Here is a 15,555-nt window from a genome sequence, read left to right on the forward strand (position 1 = left end):
GCTTCCGTTCGTCCGTGCCACAATCCATGCGTCCATCCATGTGTCCGTCCGTCTATCCATGAGTCCGTCCATCCGTCAGTCTGTTCGATAGTGCATCCCTTTGTCCACACGTCCGTCCATCTGTCTATTCGTACGTGCGTCCACCTAGTGAACACACCAAGTACCACCATCTCCCATCTCGCATATCCTGTGGCACACACCCGCTCTAGAGCGGGTATGTGCCACCGGTGGCTTCGTACAACAACGGAGGAAGGACAGACCCAGACCCTTAGGAGCTTCGCCCTTAAAAATGTAGTGTAGTGGCACATGCAATGGCTGCTGGGAACTATGGAGTCTAAATGTGCACAGGCAGAAAACCAGGAGGTTATGCGGCAATTTATGTAGGCCTAGCCATCAGAATAAAAGTACTCACCTTCATAGAGCTGTCGCTGAGCGAGCAGGTAAAAATGAAATGCCTCTGCACCTCTCCAGGGTTGGTCCAACGGCCTGAACGTGGCCGTACCTTTAGCGTCATCAGACATCAGTGCATTTAAAGCCAGGCTAGCCTGTTAGTAGGTAAAAAACGGGTGGCCATCAGTATTGCAGATCTAAATTTTGTTGATTTAAGCAACAGTTTACAGGTCTTAGATGTAGGTTCAAAATGAGAGAGGTCGTACTGTATTTAACCGACTATAATGTGCAAATTTTCTAAAGAATGGGTAAGAAGATGACATGGACATTACAATCACGTGCTAAGCCAAAGACACGGTGTTTTAATGCATAAGCAAAGAGGCCTTATTACGAGTGCAAAATCAAGAGCAAAGCATGCACAAGTAGTCTATCTATAAAACCAAGGCTCCCTTACGTAGAAAGCAAGAAAAAAACATTCAAAGAAAGCAAGAAAATGGAACAAAATAAAACAAAAGCAATAAAGAAAGAAACAAAGATAAGAAATAATAAAGCCAACCTTAAAGATGAAATTTATAAGAGTTTATCCACACAAGACCTTAAACACAGAAAGTAAGATCTGCAGCCGCTAAGCCATAGGAATATATGTCGACAGAACACAATTACAATTTTGAGCGCACAAGCTAGCACATTTATAAGTTAACACGTTTCCATTTTTCCCCCAACACACAGGCCTCCCCAGTACGACACCATGTTGTCATCGTCTTGTGCTGCAACAATTCAGGCACTGCTTCATCAATTAACAGCAACAGCCAGTAGATGGCATGCTATCGAAACGTAATGTGCTTGAGCATTCCAAGTTACTTCATCAATGAAGAGACTCATTTGTGTCATGCGGTATTCTTATGAATTAAACTTTTTTGTGCAGTATTTTGATGCTATTTTAGCGTATGGTTGTACACATTAAATACTGACAACCAGCACAAGCAACGATTTCATTCACCATGGCATTAAAACTGAGAGCCATTGAAAAAATGCTAAGTATCAAATGCAGTCAGCTTTATGAAGGTAGATGTGTCACAATGCACATAGAGCCGTAAGGCAGCTGTTCCAGGAAGGCTGCAGTGTGTTTTACAAATTTCATTTCATTTTATTTCCTTAAATACCGGTGAGGGGTATTACATAAGGGGTGGGTTATTTTAAACACAAAACATAGAAGCCAAAGATTTAACATAAAAAGTGCTTATTGATATTTTCTTACTGATACTTTCTTTTGCTTATTGACAAATGGGAAAAATGCGGCAGCCATCCCGAAACAGCCCCTTTCCGCAAGCGGCAACACAACTTTATGCTAGCTCCCTTTTAGTAGCAGCTTGCTTTTTCATAAGCAAAGGCACCTTCGCATCAGTATGTACAAATTATGAGCTTAACCTTGCGATGAAGTATAAAAAAAGCGTGAAATGAGGCTGCACTGCATTTATTCATCTTTGTAACTTAAGTAAACCGCATCACCCCAATTATGACATTTGAGGGCGTTAAACTTCGGCTGTCCCTTTTTCGCACACCAATCGTAAAAAAAGACCAGCTACCATACCATATATCACTACTATTTAACAATGTTGAGGGGGAAATCATAAATCTAAATAGCACTTCCCGTGGGATGCTAAAGCAGCATTTTCTTGGCCGTGCGGTAATATGAGAGTAATTGTATGCCATATATTGTGTTTGCTTTTTTTTGCTTGTTTCTTGGGTATGGTACATACTTAATTTTGGTTGCGTGTGAAAGACATTTTACATGCTCTTATGTACCTGGAAATCTGTATGGTTTCACTATGCTACATATTTTTACGATTGCGTTCGGAGGAGTTGTGTACTGCTTGCCAAAAATCGTGTCTTCTATGTAAAAAAAATTTTTGTTGTGCTGTAAATTTGCAACACATGTCAGTGTTCTATTTGTTAGTTTGCTTTTTTTATTGACAATTTGTATACCGATGAATTACAGATTTTTGTGTGTGTGTGTGTTGTCTGCTGCCAAATTCTGAAGGGGCCTGGGCCTTTGTCAACCCACTATGATAGTGGCTTTTTTGCTCCTGTCCTAGCATTTGTTTTAAATAAATGCATAAATAAAGAATCTGAGAAAAGGCAAGCAAACAAGTGCACCAAGCACCACATCGAAGAACTAGGACCAGCAATGTGCTGCCTTTATGCAAAATTTCTGCAAAAATAATGAAATGGTGAGAGCAAACTTGTTCCTAAGCTTCTCTCAGAAGCCAACTATATTCACACTGCTGCACACACACTGTTTACTTACCTCGTTCGTGGTTTTGGTGCTCCCTGTGGCCTTGGATGTCTTTCGAGACAACATGCGATGCTCTTCAACCAAGGTGGCCGCAAGAACGTATATCTTCTTCATAACAGAAGGAGCGTGGTTCTTTTTTGACTCTTCAGTCGCAACCTGGGACAAGTGGGCAGTCACAATTCACTATCAACACTGTGGCCACATGCAGATACAGCTACAATGCAAATTACAATGCAATATACTACAATGCAAATTTTGTCCACATATGTCTGCCCTTTTACAATGTAAACCTTTTCTCTGTCTCCATTGCTTCGAACCGGTTTAAAATTTTGCCCACCCAACACAGCCGAGGAAGCACAACCACCAAGAAACGAGGACACACCTTAAACATTAGTTGGGCTGCATCCCGGAATCGATTCGCTTTTCGGTACAGCTCGACAGCACTGAGAATCTTTCCTTCGTCGAGAAGGCGCTTTGCGTACTGAGCCAAGAGCGTGTCAATTTCCCGCACGTTGAATTCTTTGGCGAGCTCGATTGCAGTGTTCCACTCGTTGAGGGACACGCATATGTCAATGGCTGCTTTCACCTTATTGCACTGCATACCAAATGAATAAAAAAAACAAAGATAACAACATAAGTGAACATCCACTCAAATTCTAGCAGCATTGCGGAAGAAAACGTAGACGCCACTTACCTTCTTATAAGCCTCAACAGCCTGGTTACACATGCCAATGGACCCAAACATGGAGCCAATGTCCTGCAAGAACAACAATTAAACTGTCAAAACAGAAAATTTTGAGGTGATGATATGAAAGAGAGACTACGAGAATACAATAATTTCTCAAAAACAACCTAGCCATGGCCTGTTACATGTTGGACTACAGATCTACCTTATATAAAGGCTCCAGAGCTGATTATGACATCAGTGTGACAGTCATAAAAGTGTTTATTGAATTTTTTTAATGACCATAACAGACTCACGGAAATTGTAAAAAACTCTACCACAGGTTTTCTTTCTCGAGACTAACATAGCTGCTACCAAAAAGTTAGCTTACACCTTCATTGACTTCATAAGCAGTACAATTGAAATATTTATTAAAAGCAATCTGCTGCAATCAAAGACCAATATCCAACCTTTAATGGAAACAAAATGTATGTGCGTGCCATGAAGGCAATGTGGCAGTAACATACAGAACGATAACAGATAAAGCTAGCTAATACCCTATTTATATACAGAGTTCTCGAATCACACGAGTTGTGAAGCTCTCCATGGGCTCTATGTATCGAAATTTGGACATGCCATAGGTTGAAATCGCAGAGCTCAGCTTTAGGCAGAAAAACAAGCTGACAAATAGTAATTTTGTGTGTTGCGACGCAAAAAGCTGCAAGCGATGCTTCACTGATGAAGCGAGCTTGCGGCTCACAGTTTGCTGATGATACTGCAAGCATAAAACTCTTCCACTTCTTTTGAAAACACTTCTCATTCTTGCTGCGACAAACCATACAGTGACAATGAAGACTGCAATGATCATGACAACTTGGTGTGTTTTCTGTCATCTGTACCAAGTGGTATGTCAGTTTGCTGTCTTCTGCGAATTCGTCCATGGGTGTGTTTGGATTTTGGAATTGAGCTTCCTACTGGTATGACAGAAGAGCTGTGACATTTATACATAGTTAAAATCACTTCATAAAAATAAATAATTCATCTGCGCAAGATACTATATGCCGTTATCAATACTGAAAACTGTCGTGTTGCTTTGCTTTGAAACCATGCATTATATCACATCAAAGTGTCGTAGAAACTTCCCAAACATATAAGTCAGTTGGAAAGCCAAACAGGGGAGATATTCTTGACACTCTGTCGAATTGCACCGCATCAGCATTTTGAGCCAACAAGAGAGGACGAATGAGATAACCTCTGAGACAATTAATCTAGTGGTCCGGTGCGCCATTCAGAACTGACAAGAGACGGTCAACTTGAAAACACAGCATAGTTTTATGAGTGCACAAAATGAAACCTTCATTAACCAAAGCAAGACAAGTGAGTGCATGCAAGTAAGATGGAGGGCGAAGAGCTCTGCGAGAGTCCTCCATAAATTTCGACATACGCTGAGCAGTGGCTGCTCCTCTGGCAGGCTCTTCATAAGGTTCTCCAGACCATTGTAATCTTCTATGGCAAAATAAGCTTCAGCCAAGCGCGCATGATTATGGCCTTGCTTGTAGTACGTGATTGCATTATCCCTACACAAACACAAAGAAGGTGTTAACACCTCAGTGAAGCTGGAAAAAGTGTTACACCATCAAAACTGGTAATAGTACAGGACGTAAGTAGGATCTTGATTGTGTCCGCTAAACTCTGCATCCGTGGCAGTAAGAAAATTACACTAATAATATTAAAGTAGTTAAATTACATCTTACAGTAATATCAATGAGATCTAACAGACAATCATCAGATACCTTATTCGAAGGTCGCAAGTTCGGTTCCTGCCCATGGCAAGTTATCTTTTCATCCGCTTTCCTTTCTTGAAATTTACATTACAAGTACCTCATATAACATACCCTATACTTTCCTTGGTATGATTGTCTGTTAGACCTTATTAATATTGTATCTAACAAAAAAAATGAACCTTTAAGTGTACATATCCTACTGTAATGACTAATGTGGTGAATTAATTCTGTAGGCAGGTTATTTAGTATCGTAACGAGATACTCTTGTGGTGACACAATCTGTACATAATTCCACGCAGCCTGCACCTAGCTATCATCAAGCCCTGTGTGACACAAATGAACGCTGCACTGCGATCGTAACAGGCCTCAGCGCCACTGCATCGTCACCCGAGGCCTACGTCACCAGCGGTGGCTACAAAACGACACTACCGAGCTTGGAAGCGCACCATTTTGCTCTGCTACCTCTTACGAGAGTAGCGTCGGAACGCTCAACCAATGCTGCTACTATAGTTGAATAAACGATTGTTACGTTTTTTTTTTTAATTCGTCCTTACATCAACACGACATCCCACACTTCCAATGAGTGGTTTTCATTAGTTTTGTCTAAAACACAGCATATCCACGTCTACGTCCACTTCCAAGTCCTTGCCAACCTAACTGTTACGCATGCCTTCTTAGTACATGTAACAAATAAGACACTGTAAAGAATGGTAATGCTGTATAAATTTTGAGAGGCAGTTGGCAAAACACGAATAATTCACACTCACCATTTGTGTCTATCCGCATAGTAGTCTCCTATGGCATTCCAGGCCTCTTCAAGCTGCCTGTCGTCTGTGCCACTGTTGCCGCCTTTCAGAAGCTGGACGACACGAAACCAGTCCCCAAGCATCTTTCGCAGGGACACGGCCAAATCCCTACGAGCAGTTCCCACCACATTCCCTCCATCGTCGCTCTAGCAACAGCTGTAGCTTCCTTTTAATGTTCGTTCTTAGAATCTTCTCTGGCAGTGGCGATAGTCTTCTAACTTTTGATCACACCATGACTAGGCTGTCTCTTTCCTTTTTTTTTTTTCTGTAACCACATCGTACTCAAGTAAAATACCATTGACGCATATGTACACTTTCTGGTTTTGGTCTTGGCAGGACTAGAATGGCACAAAGTGCAAAGCATTGCAGTGGTGCAAGGGGAAGAAATCAGAAGATGCGGCAGCAGTCGGCATGACTGAAAAAAAAATAAAACAAAAGGGGTGTGCAAGAAATCAAAAACAAAGAAAAAAAGATAAAGAAACTCATCTGGATGGTGTTGACCAAAATAATGAAAATAGAGAGAAATTACAAATAAAACAAAAAGGGACAGTAAGATAAATAAGTACAGACAAAACTTGAATAACCAATTATCATTGGCAGAAATTTTCCTTGACATAGGCAAAAAAAAGCAGCAAGCATGCCTTATAATAATAAGTATGGCCAAAGTAAAAAAAAAAGACAATTTATGATGTCATGATTAAACAACTACCTCCTTTACGATATATAACATCTACAACATAACCTTTCCAGCTGTGCACGCTGTGAGTGGAAACATTAAAAAAGTGAACTGGATTCATGCAAAGCTTCTGTGAACACTTGCAGATTTAAAAAGCTCAGGTTACATTCAACTTCAACATAATGTACAACACTTCTAAGGGCAGACAAAAGTGAGCAAATGGTGGTGGCATCCAAAGTAACACGCCAAGCCAGTTCAGCAAAGATTGGCAAAAGATATCCAATTTAACAAATTTTTAGCCCTCAGACATTCATAATAGTCCAATAGATATTTTTAATTAAAGAGAAATGCCTTGTGGTGCACGTTTCAATAAAGTGTTTCCATGCCATCTTCAGTCATATTTCAATAAAACAAATAAACGAAAGAAACAAAGACAAGCCATTAAACAAATAAATCAAAAACTAAACTTTACTTTAAGAGCCCTTGATTTTTCTCAAGGTACAGGAAACTGACTGCTTAATAAGAGTTGATACTACTACATCTGCATTCCTTACTTTATTTTTGAAACAACCAGTATTCTATGGAACTGCAGAGAAAGAACTATGCGAGAGCGAATGTCATCAATAGTAAAAAAATATATATTTGAGTCATGACGGGCAACTACGCAGCAGTATTTCTAGCCATAACAGCTCATTCCAAGTCGCAGTTGCATCTCGTCAAACGAGCACAAGTTTTGTCATCACACCCCACCTTCTGTCGATTTCCAGATATATTTTCTCCGCATCGTCAAACTGCTTGAAGTACGCCTTGACCTCTGCTTTGCGTATGTCTTCATTCTGAAAAACAAAAACAAATAAACAAACAAAAACAATATAATGCAGTACAGAAAGCACATGTTGACACGTATGAATTTTAAATACACAAATTCCACAAAGTTATTCTCAAAGGGGCCGCGCAAACGTTTTTCAAGTAACAATCCAATGGCTTCACTAAATGAATTTATTACCTCACGAATCGGGCAGTGCAAACAATTTTTAAGTCTGTCAATCACAAGTGGAGATACAGAAATTTGTAGCATGCCATAATTGCTCTCTCTCTCTTGAGATCGAGAGTTCGCCAGAAACCCGTCTGGTTGGGATAAAATGTGAAAGAAACGAAGCCGAAGTGCACCAACAAAAAAAAAGGAAGAAAATTATGTTTTGGCTTCCATATGGAAGCCTTGTTGACAGAATGTGAACAAAGCTTCTGTATTATAGAAGTCGAAACATTGTTTTCTTCGAAGCTTTTATTTGGTCGGTGTACTTTGGTTCCTCCATCCTGCTTTCTCTCTCAAATAGACAAGCACATTAGAAAATTATTGCTTTTCTTTTGCTATCGAAATATTCCTAAAATGTTAAAACATGCCTATAATTAATTAGTGCTGGTCAGAAAGGATTCATCTGTCATACACCTTAATCTTAGTATATTGGAAGTTTTACCACATTCAGAATAGAGTCAGCATGGCAAGGTGTCAAACCCACAACCACATGCTTGGCAGCAGCATGCCGTAGCCTACTACCACATGTTTGCTAAACTGACGAGACTTGAACAACATTTTCAATCACATTTTAAACTACTCGGACCTTAGTGTACTTGAGATATAAATAAGGCATAATAAGAGATACATTAAGTGCACCACATTCTGTAACTACAAAATTTTGAGACAACAAGCTTTAGAGCGAAATTCGTAGGACTTACAGGCAAATTGGCTATGTGTTTCACAAACTGAATTCCCTGGTAGTCCCGGCAACGTACAAATGCCGTCTCTGCCGTCTGAAAGTCCATTTTCTGCAGGGCCGCTTCGGCCAGAAGTTGCCTGCACGAGAAACAAGAGTTTCACTGGTTTCTCTATCTTTGCCGGAAAACAAGATCTTGGCCTTAATGCACGAGAGATTAAAACAAAGAAAAGACTTACCAAAGCCTCGGGTGAGAGTTGTCCTCAATGAACTGTGTCGCCTCTTCTATGCCCACCTTGGCTAGGAGGTCTCTAGAATCTCTCAAAGACTGCAGAAAAAGATAGAAGTTGACGGAGTGGTACCTCAGTACAACGAAAGTTGGGCACGTTGATATACCATATTTACACAATTGCAAGTCGACTAAAATATAGGACGATCCCCCTAAAATCACACGGCAAAAATAAGAAAAAAAGAGCACGAGCACATTTCGTAAAAAAATTTATTTACAATGTGTTTGATAAAAACAAACTCGAATTTCGGCGTGTCATGTTGGCACCTTGATAGCTAGCTTCGCGAGAATACGGGGGGATCATTTTCAAAGACACGTTAGAATCGAAACCAGCTACAGATTCTAGGCCGATCCCTCAACTTCAAGTTTCAAGTTAAGGAAATATAGGTCGACCTACAATCCTGTAAATACAATAGGCTTATCATTCTTAATTGTAGCACAAGAGGACCAAGTATGTGACAAGGTGAAAAGGAAGGTAGCAGACAAGCTTTAAGTTAAGGTAGTTGTGGCAAAGAAAAAAAATTGCTAATTATAAAATCAAATGCTGAGATATTGCACAACAAATCCACAATTTAATTATGCAGACGATAAGTAAGACTGGAATAATATCTAAAAACCAGTGGGTCCTTGCTGCACACATAAATGAATGTAGACAAGAGGTTTTGCATTTTGCGGCTATAAAAACCAAAACCACTAAGCTACTATGGTAATCAGAGAAGCCTTCATAAGTTCCCTTCTCGAATCAATGGAGATTCTCGTGAGTTATAATGAACAACATAATGATGTAGTGACAACAAGTCTGAGTATTAATGTTCACAAACCAGGCACCCCACCAATTACACCCAATAAAAACGAGTATTGGCAGTCTAGCTAACCATTATTTTCTTTATCCCCTCTTCCTACCCAATGCCATTGCCTCACACAAACTTTTATGTAAACACTCTTGTCAGGTCTAGCCATATACTATGACAAAACGAAAACTGAAAAGCAGAAAAATAGAACTACATTATACCACCCCGTACCGCAACCTGTTTTAACAGTGGCAAATGTGAACTTGAAGAGAGGATACACTCAAACCTCTTTATGACAATGTCACATGTTATGCAAAAAAGCTTTGTTATATCCCAAAATTCATTATAAACTGTTATTGTAGCACTATATATAACAAATCTATTCTTCACTTACTTTGTTTTACGTGATAATTTGTTATATCCAAATTCATTATATTGAGATTTGAGTGTACAACGAATGAAATGCTATGCTATTAAGGGACGAATGTGGGTACATTCCAACCTTCGCTTCCATGTTGCACACAAATTCCTGCCGTGGGTTCTCAGGGTCTTGCATGATTTCATCCAACAGTACCGTCCTGATCTCCAGATTTGAAAAACTGCAAATGTATCCACTCGACATGACCGGTTCCTGAGAATACAAAAGCACAGAGCAATGGCAGTCATGTCTCAGCAAGCATTTACCGCTCAAGAAATTTTTACAACTTATGAGAAGTGCGAACTCTGAATTCAGTAAGCTGGTAGGAATATTTTAAAGGAGCCCTGAAACACTTTTTCAAGTAACCATAGAATGAATTCACTGGAAGAGCTCATTTCCACATGAATTCAACACCGCAAAAATTTTAAGAATCCGTCCAGTGAGAGTGAAATTACAAAGGTTTGTCGCATGCTGCAATTGCATTCTCTCTTCTGTCCTCCCGACGAAAGCGCTGGAGGCTAAGCAGGGAGGGATGGCAGGGCCACATAAAAACGTCACGCATGCCTCATGCCCTTGAGCATTTTTTTTTTTATACGCAGCCTTTTCAGTATAATCGCACCCGCACGCGTGGACAAGTAGCAGCCTCCCGCGGCGATCTCTATAACGAGCGAGTGCGCCATGTTCAAATCAGCCAATGGCTGATAGATGGGTTTGCTACGTGTGATTTTTGGGCATTTTCCGCGATTTGTCGAGAGAAAAGAAAGCAATTTTTTGCTGACTTTTATAATTTATTGTGAATTCCAGGCCACGTGCTGCGTTGTGATCTTTGGCTCGTGTGTTGCGGGGAGCCTCTACTACCGATCGGCAGCGTTTTCTGACCATGCTCAAGAAGTGTTGTAGGGCCCCTTTAAAAGTAGCTCCATTTCAACATACCCGAGCGCAACGTCATCACTCATGGTGCATTATTATAAAGTGGCAGCAAGCAATGACCAGCTACTTGGAAGTCAGCTAAAAATATGACATGGTTTGTTGGTACCTTTTAGAGTGCATGTAGAGTTAGCTATAATCGGTATGGATGCCCACTCTCCTTCTACATGTTGTATGATATACAGCATTCTTATGACTGTAAATGTAAATAGAGGCCGTATGGTTACGTATAAATTCAAGCTAGTTTTACACGCTACTTTTCAAACAAGACATTTTCAGTGCCGTGAAAGAGGCTAGGCTTATAACAACCACAACACCACCCTGTCAGTCATACTTGTTATAGCAATGAAATATATTCTTACTTCAGCTCCGTTACATCATATCAATGTCCATCATTCCACTAAAACAAGTCATCGCCCCATCACAACCACAGGTGTCCAACGAATGCTCACCTCAGGATCCAAGTTGCGAAACACGTACATGCGGGTCTTCTCCATCAACACAAACAGCTCCGAGTTGTCCTGCGCATGAGAATGTAACAAGATGTTTTAACATTTCTAAACAGAACACTTTATATCCACACAAATTCTGAATTTTTTTTTCATGTTAACGCATCCATTTCTCGTTAAAAGGAAGTACTATGTTGCTCTTATGAACCTGGCAATGCAAGATCAAGGAGCATCTCTTACAACAGAGGGGACATTTTTTCACTCACATTTCAAAACCTGTCCAGTCGACAAAACGAGCAAAGTACTGCGGGATGAAAGCCTTTCCCAACCAAGGAAGATCATTTAGAAAGGCCTTCATCCCGCTATGGACATCGAAAAGGCTCATGGCGATGACTCGGAAAGTATAACATGATGTTACACCATTAAACTTGCGTGCATGTTTTAGAGAATGGCACTGCTTAGCTAATCACAGCCAGCAAGCCAAGATATGTACACATGACCTTAAAGCAACGAGAGTGCAGCATGCATTCCTTGTAGAGGTTGCTCGCATGAATAATATTGGCCGCCGAAACATCACTGACAATTAGAGGAGGCCGTTTACCAGCTTGGACTTCGTTTGCACAGAAACCATTTGCGCATTACTTTTGGTAGTATCAGTGAATACGTTGACAGGGCATGTTAGACGTGCTAATGGTGTTGTCATGTAACCTGCGTCTCTGTTAGAACGACATTCAATTGCCTTTGCCAAGGACTGCTTCACACTTTTGAAAAAAGAATGTTACCTTTGCCCACTTGACGTCCCAAACATCTCGACGCTCGAAGGTTAGCTGTTCCCCTTCTGAAGACCTGGCATCAAGGTCATAGAGCAGCAAGCAGCCCGTAATGTCTATCACTGACATTCGACTAGAAAATAAAGAATAGCATGTGAGAACGCTTACTTCAAACACACTGACAGAAGCTAGGCCAAGACCAAATACAACGTTCCCTCACGTGTTAATAAGCTGGGTACAGGAGGACATAACTATTACAAACAAAAAAGATAGTTCAACACTAATGACTTCTGCACAAAAAGACAGCTCTCACAGAAATGTTGTTGTTGTGTGCTTTTTTGGCGAGAACGTTTAAAGAGCATGTTGTATTTGCTTATGATAGCTAATCTAGCAAAGCCTACTGCAACGAGATTGTCTTTTTCTTTAAATGTCTGGCAGCAATGAAACATTAACCATGACTTATTTCTTGAAGAAATGTCAGTCCATGAGCTTGCATACCAAGCCTAATATATAATCAGTGCTGGAATACACAATTAATTTAAATACGCATTCAAAAGGAAAGTGTCTATTATTTTCTGTGACAGAGTGGAACAGCCTCATGAAAATAAAGGGAAAATATGTTTATATTACAAGTGGATAATAATCATGTTGCCTATTCATAGAAAACATTCTCAGTCTAAAAATAAAGCAAAAACAAACAGGTTGCAACTTGAGGTTATGAGATAAAAGTTTCAATTTCAGTGCAATTGAAAAAACAGCACAAATAGCATGCTTTAATTCTATAAAGAAAATGTTCTCAGTCACCTAGAAGTGCAGTTTAGTGCAACCTTATTAGGTCGACAGGAGATTGCATATTTTTGAACGAGCACCAGCTGTGGCATAGAGTAGCGCTGAAACGTCCCCGACTCTCGCCCCTGGAACATCAAAAAATGAAACACACTAAATGACACATACACAGAAAGAAAACTAAAAAAAAAAGTTTTGGCATGCCACTTACCACAATGAACATTTTTTCTGATGCTGCGAGACAGCATATTGGGTCCGTATTGACCTGAAACTAAACGCATGCCACTTAAGCAATGTTTACTAGCTATAAAATAGGTTTAAAGCTAAAGCAAACAAAGAGGAATGACAAATTAGTTGTTCTTTCTGTGCACATGTAAAAACAAACAAACGTATGCTTTATGTCCTGACTGCTGTATCGATGGAATTACTGTCTTCATTGACCTACCAGTGCTTTCTCTATTTTGTTCGTTAGTTATGGAAGGAGATTTTCCCAGGTTTTCCAAACTAATGTAAAGAAGTAAACATTTCCGATAGGCGAATGAATGAGAAGCTCCAGGATGCCGCCGTAAAAATTCCATAATATTATGGTGATACAGTGAAGAAGTTAATTGGCCTCGAATACAGTATACTCTCGTTAAACGGAACCTGAAGGAACCAGGAGTGCGATTCCGGAACGATTATATTTCACTGCCTTCTCACTACCATTTAATCGCCGCCATTCATCGCCATTTTCAATCGCCATCTGTGATTGATTGAAGCGCACTGTAAGTTATCTGCAATTGCAGATGGCTAATGGCAGCGAAAAGCATTCAATAAAGGAATATAGAATCATTCCGTGATTGCACCCCAGGAAAATATGTACCGTTTAACAGGGGGTTATATTTACTGAGAGATGAACGAGGGCACAGAATATAAGAACAAAACCAATCTTGTCAGAAGCACTTGTTCTATTTAAGCAGCAGTTTCATTTAAGAAATTTCCCTTTACTTAAGAGTCTAGTGTATATGATACTCTTTCTGGCTGACAACCACCCCAGCCACTATAGACGAACCCTATTTGCAATTCCAAAACTGCAATCCATAAATCCATATTAAGTTGATATTCTGCCACATTCTTTCGAAGCTTTTTCTGTTGATTATGAAAATAAGAAATGGCGACTCTCACCTGGTGCTTCTTCTTTGCCTGCAGAAAAGAAAGATGGAGCATTAAGTTTGCAAGTTAACAAGGTATAGTAAAGCCACTGACGTATGCCAAACCGCATGCTGCCGACTTACTTCGTAAATTTTGTCTAAGTCGTTTGGACTTTCTCCTTCCGTGGGGGCCTCGTTGATATGTATGACCCTGAAATGAGCATTCAAATGATGTGAAGGTTACCAAACGTTATGGACTGTCTCAAACGACTGAAACACAGGTTTAGGTTGAAGCTTTGCTTCAGGTTCCCGCACATGGGACAGCTTTCTTATTTATAAAATTTTGCATTTCTCATTTCTAATGCGAATCAGACATGGCACGAAAAAAACTTTCAAGGATTGATGTTGTAGGCTTATGCCACAGGAGCGAAAGAAAGACACGCCTGAACGATAACCGATGCCAGCCAGGAACGTGAGCCGTGGCTTCACGTGCCACGGCCTAGCGCCTTCTTTATTTTCTTCTGTCGTCATCGCGCGCTCTTCGGTTTGCGCGCCGCCCGAACGAGGGCGCTACAGGGCCCCCCGTGTAGACTGGAAGTCGGAATGTGACATGCCGTTTGTGGTATTCCAACGGAAGATCAGTCGTAGATGAGAGGCTTTCTAGGGCGGTCTCCAGGTACGCCGGCTTGAGTCGGTCCAAGCTGACTGTCTCTTCACGGCCGTTCTGAAGTAGAGTGGCAGTATTGGGGGTGCGGTGAAGGACGCGGAATGGTCCGTCGTAGGCTGGTGTCAAAGGTGGTCTGACCGCGTCGTGGCGTACGAAAACATGTGTTGCAGTGGCCAGATCAGGGTGGACGAATATGGTCTTGTGTTCGGAAGGTCTGGGTGGAGTGGGCCGGAGGTCTTGAACGCAGTCGAGGAGGCGTTGTAGGAATTGTTGTGGCTGGTCTGGTAGCTTCGTTGACGTGAAGAAGTCTCCCGGAAGCCGTAGAGAAGTGCCATACACCAGCTCTGCTGTTGAGCACTGCAGGTCTGCGCGGATGACAGCTCGTAAACCTAAGAGCACCAGTGGCAAGGCATCAACCCAGGTGGCTCTATTGAGGTGGGTAGTCAAGGCGGTCTTCAGTTGTCGGTGAAGGCGTTCCACCATGCCGTTGGCGCAGGGATGATAAGCCGTGGTACGGCAATGTCTGGCTCCGAGGATGCGATTAAGGCAAGTAAACAGCGAGGACTCAAACTGACGTCCACGGTCTGTTGTCACGGTGCCAGGACAGCCAAAACGGGATACCCACGTAGAAATTAAAACGCGGGCAACTGTCTCGGCTGTGATATCTTGAATTGGAACAGCCTCTGGCCAGCGTGTGAAGCGATCGACCATGGTCAATATATAACATCATCATCATCATCATCAGCCTGACTACGTCCACTGCAGGACAAAGGCCTCTCCCATGTTCCGCCAGTTAACCCGGTCCTGTGCTTGCTGCTGCCAATTTATACCCGCAAACTTCTTAATCTCATCTGCCCACCTAACCTTCTGTCTCCCCCTAACCCGCTTCCCTTCTCTGGGAACCCAGTCAGTTACCCTTAATGACCATCGGTTATCCTGCCTACGCGCTACATGCCCTGCCCATGTCCATTTCTTCTTCTTGATTTCAGCTACAGAA

The 15,555-nt window shown here is 41.3% G+C and overlaps 1 protein-coding gene across 1 annotated transcript in view; it reads right to left on the reverse strand.

Annotated features, from left to right (window-relative positions):
• Positions 1-15,555, reverse strand: part of Oseg4 (intraflagellar transport protein Oseg4) — a 77,750-nt gene that overhangs the window by 25,280 nt on the left and 36,915 nt on the right. Inside the window, exons 14-29 of the mRNA XM_075886967.1 lie at positions 14,036-14,102; positions 13,926-13,943; positions 12,973-13,032; positions 12,780-12,889; positions 11,988-12,108; positions 11,209-11,277; positions 9,914-10,042; positions 8,571-8,659; positions 8,354-8,471; positions 7,367-7,452; positions 5,902-6,048; positions 4,795-4,927; positions 3,381-3,443; positions 3,069-3,281; positions 2,699-2,842; positions 413-545 (exon numbers count right to left, since the gene is read on the reverse strand). Coding sequence (XP_075743082.1) covers positions 413-545; positions 2,699-2,842; positions 3,069-3,281; positions 3,381-3,443; positions 4,795-4,927; positions 5,902-6,048; positions 7,367-7,452; positions 8,354-8,471; positions 8,571-8,659; positions 9,914-10,042; positions 11,209-11,277; positions 11,988-12,108; positions 12,780-12,889; positions 12,973-13,032; positions 13,926-13,943; positions 14,036-14,102 — 1,700 coding nt within the window. The remainder of the gene's footprint in view (positions 1-412; positions 546-2,698; positions 2,843-3,068; positions 3,282-3,380; positions 3,444-4,794; positions 4,928-5,901; positions 6,049-7,366; positions 7,453-8,353; positions 8,472-8,570; positions 8,660-9,913; positions 10,043-11,208; positions 11,278-11,987; positions 12,109-12,779; positions 12,890-12,972; positions 13,033-13,925; positions 13,944-14,035; positions 14,103-15,555) is intronic.

Source organism: Rhipicephalus microplus, chromosome 2 (genome assembly GCF_043290135.1).
Source record: "Rhipicephalus microplus isolate Deutch F79 chromosome 2, USDA_Rmic, whole genome shotgun sequence".
NCBI lineage: Eukaryota > Metazoa > Arthropoda > Arachnida > Ixodida > Ixodidae > Rhipicephalus > Rhipicephalus microplus.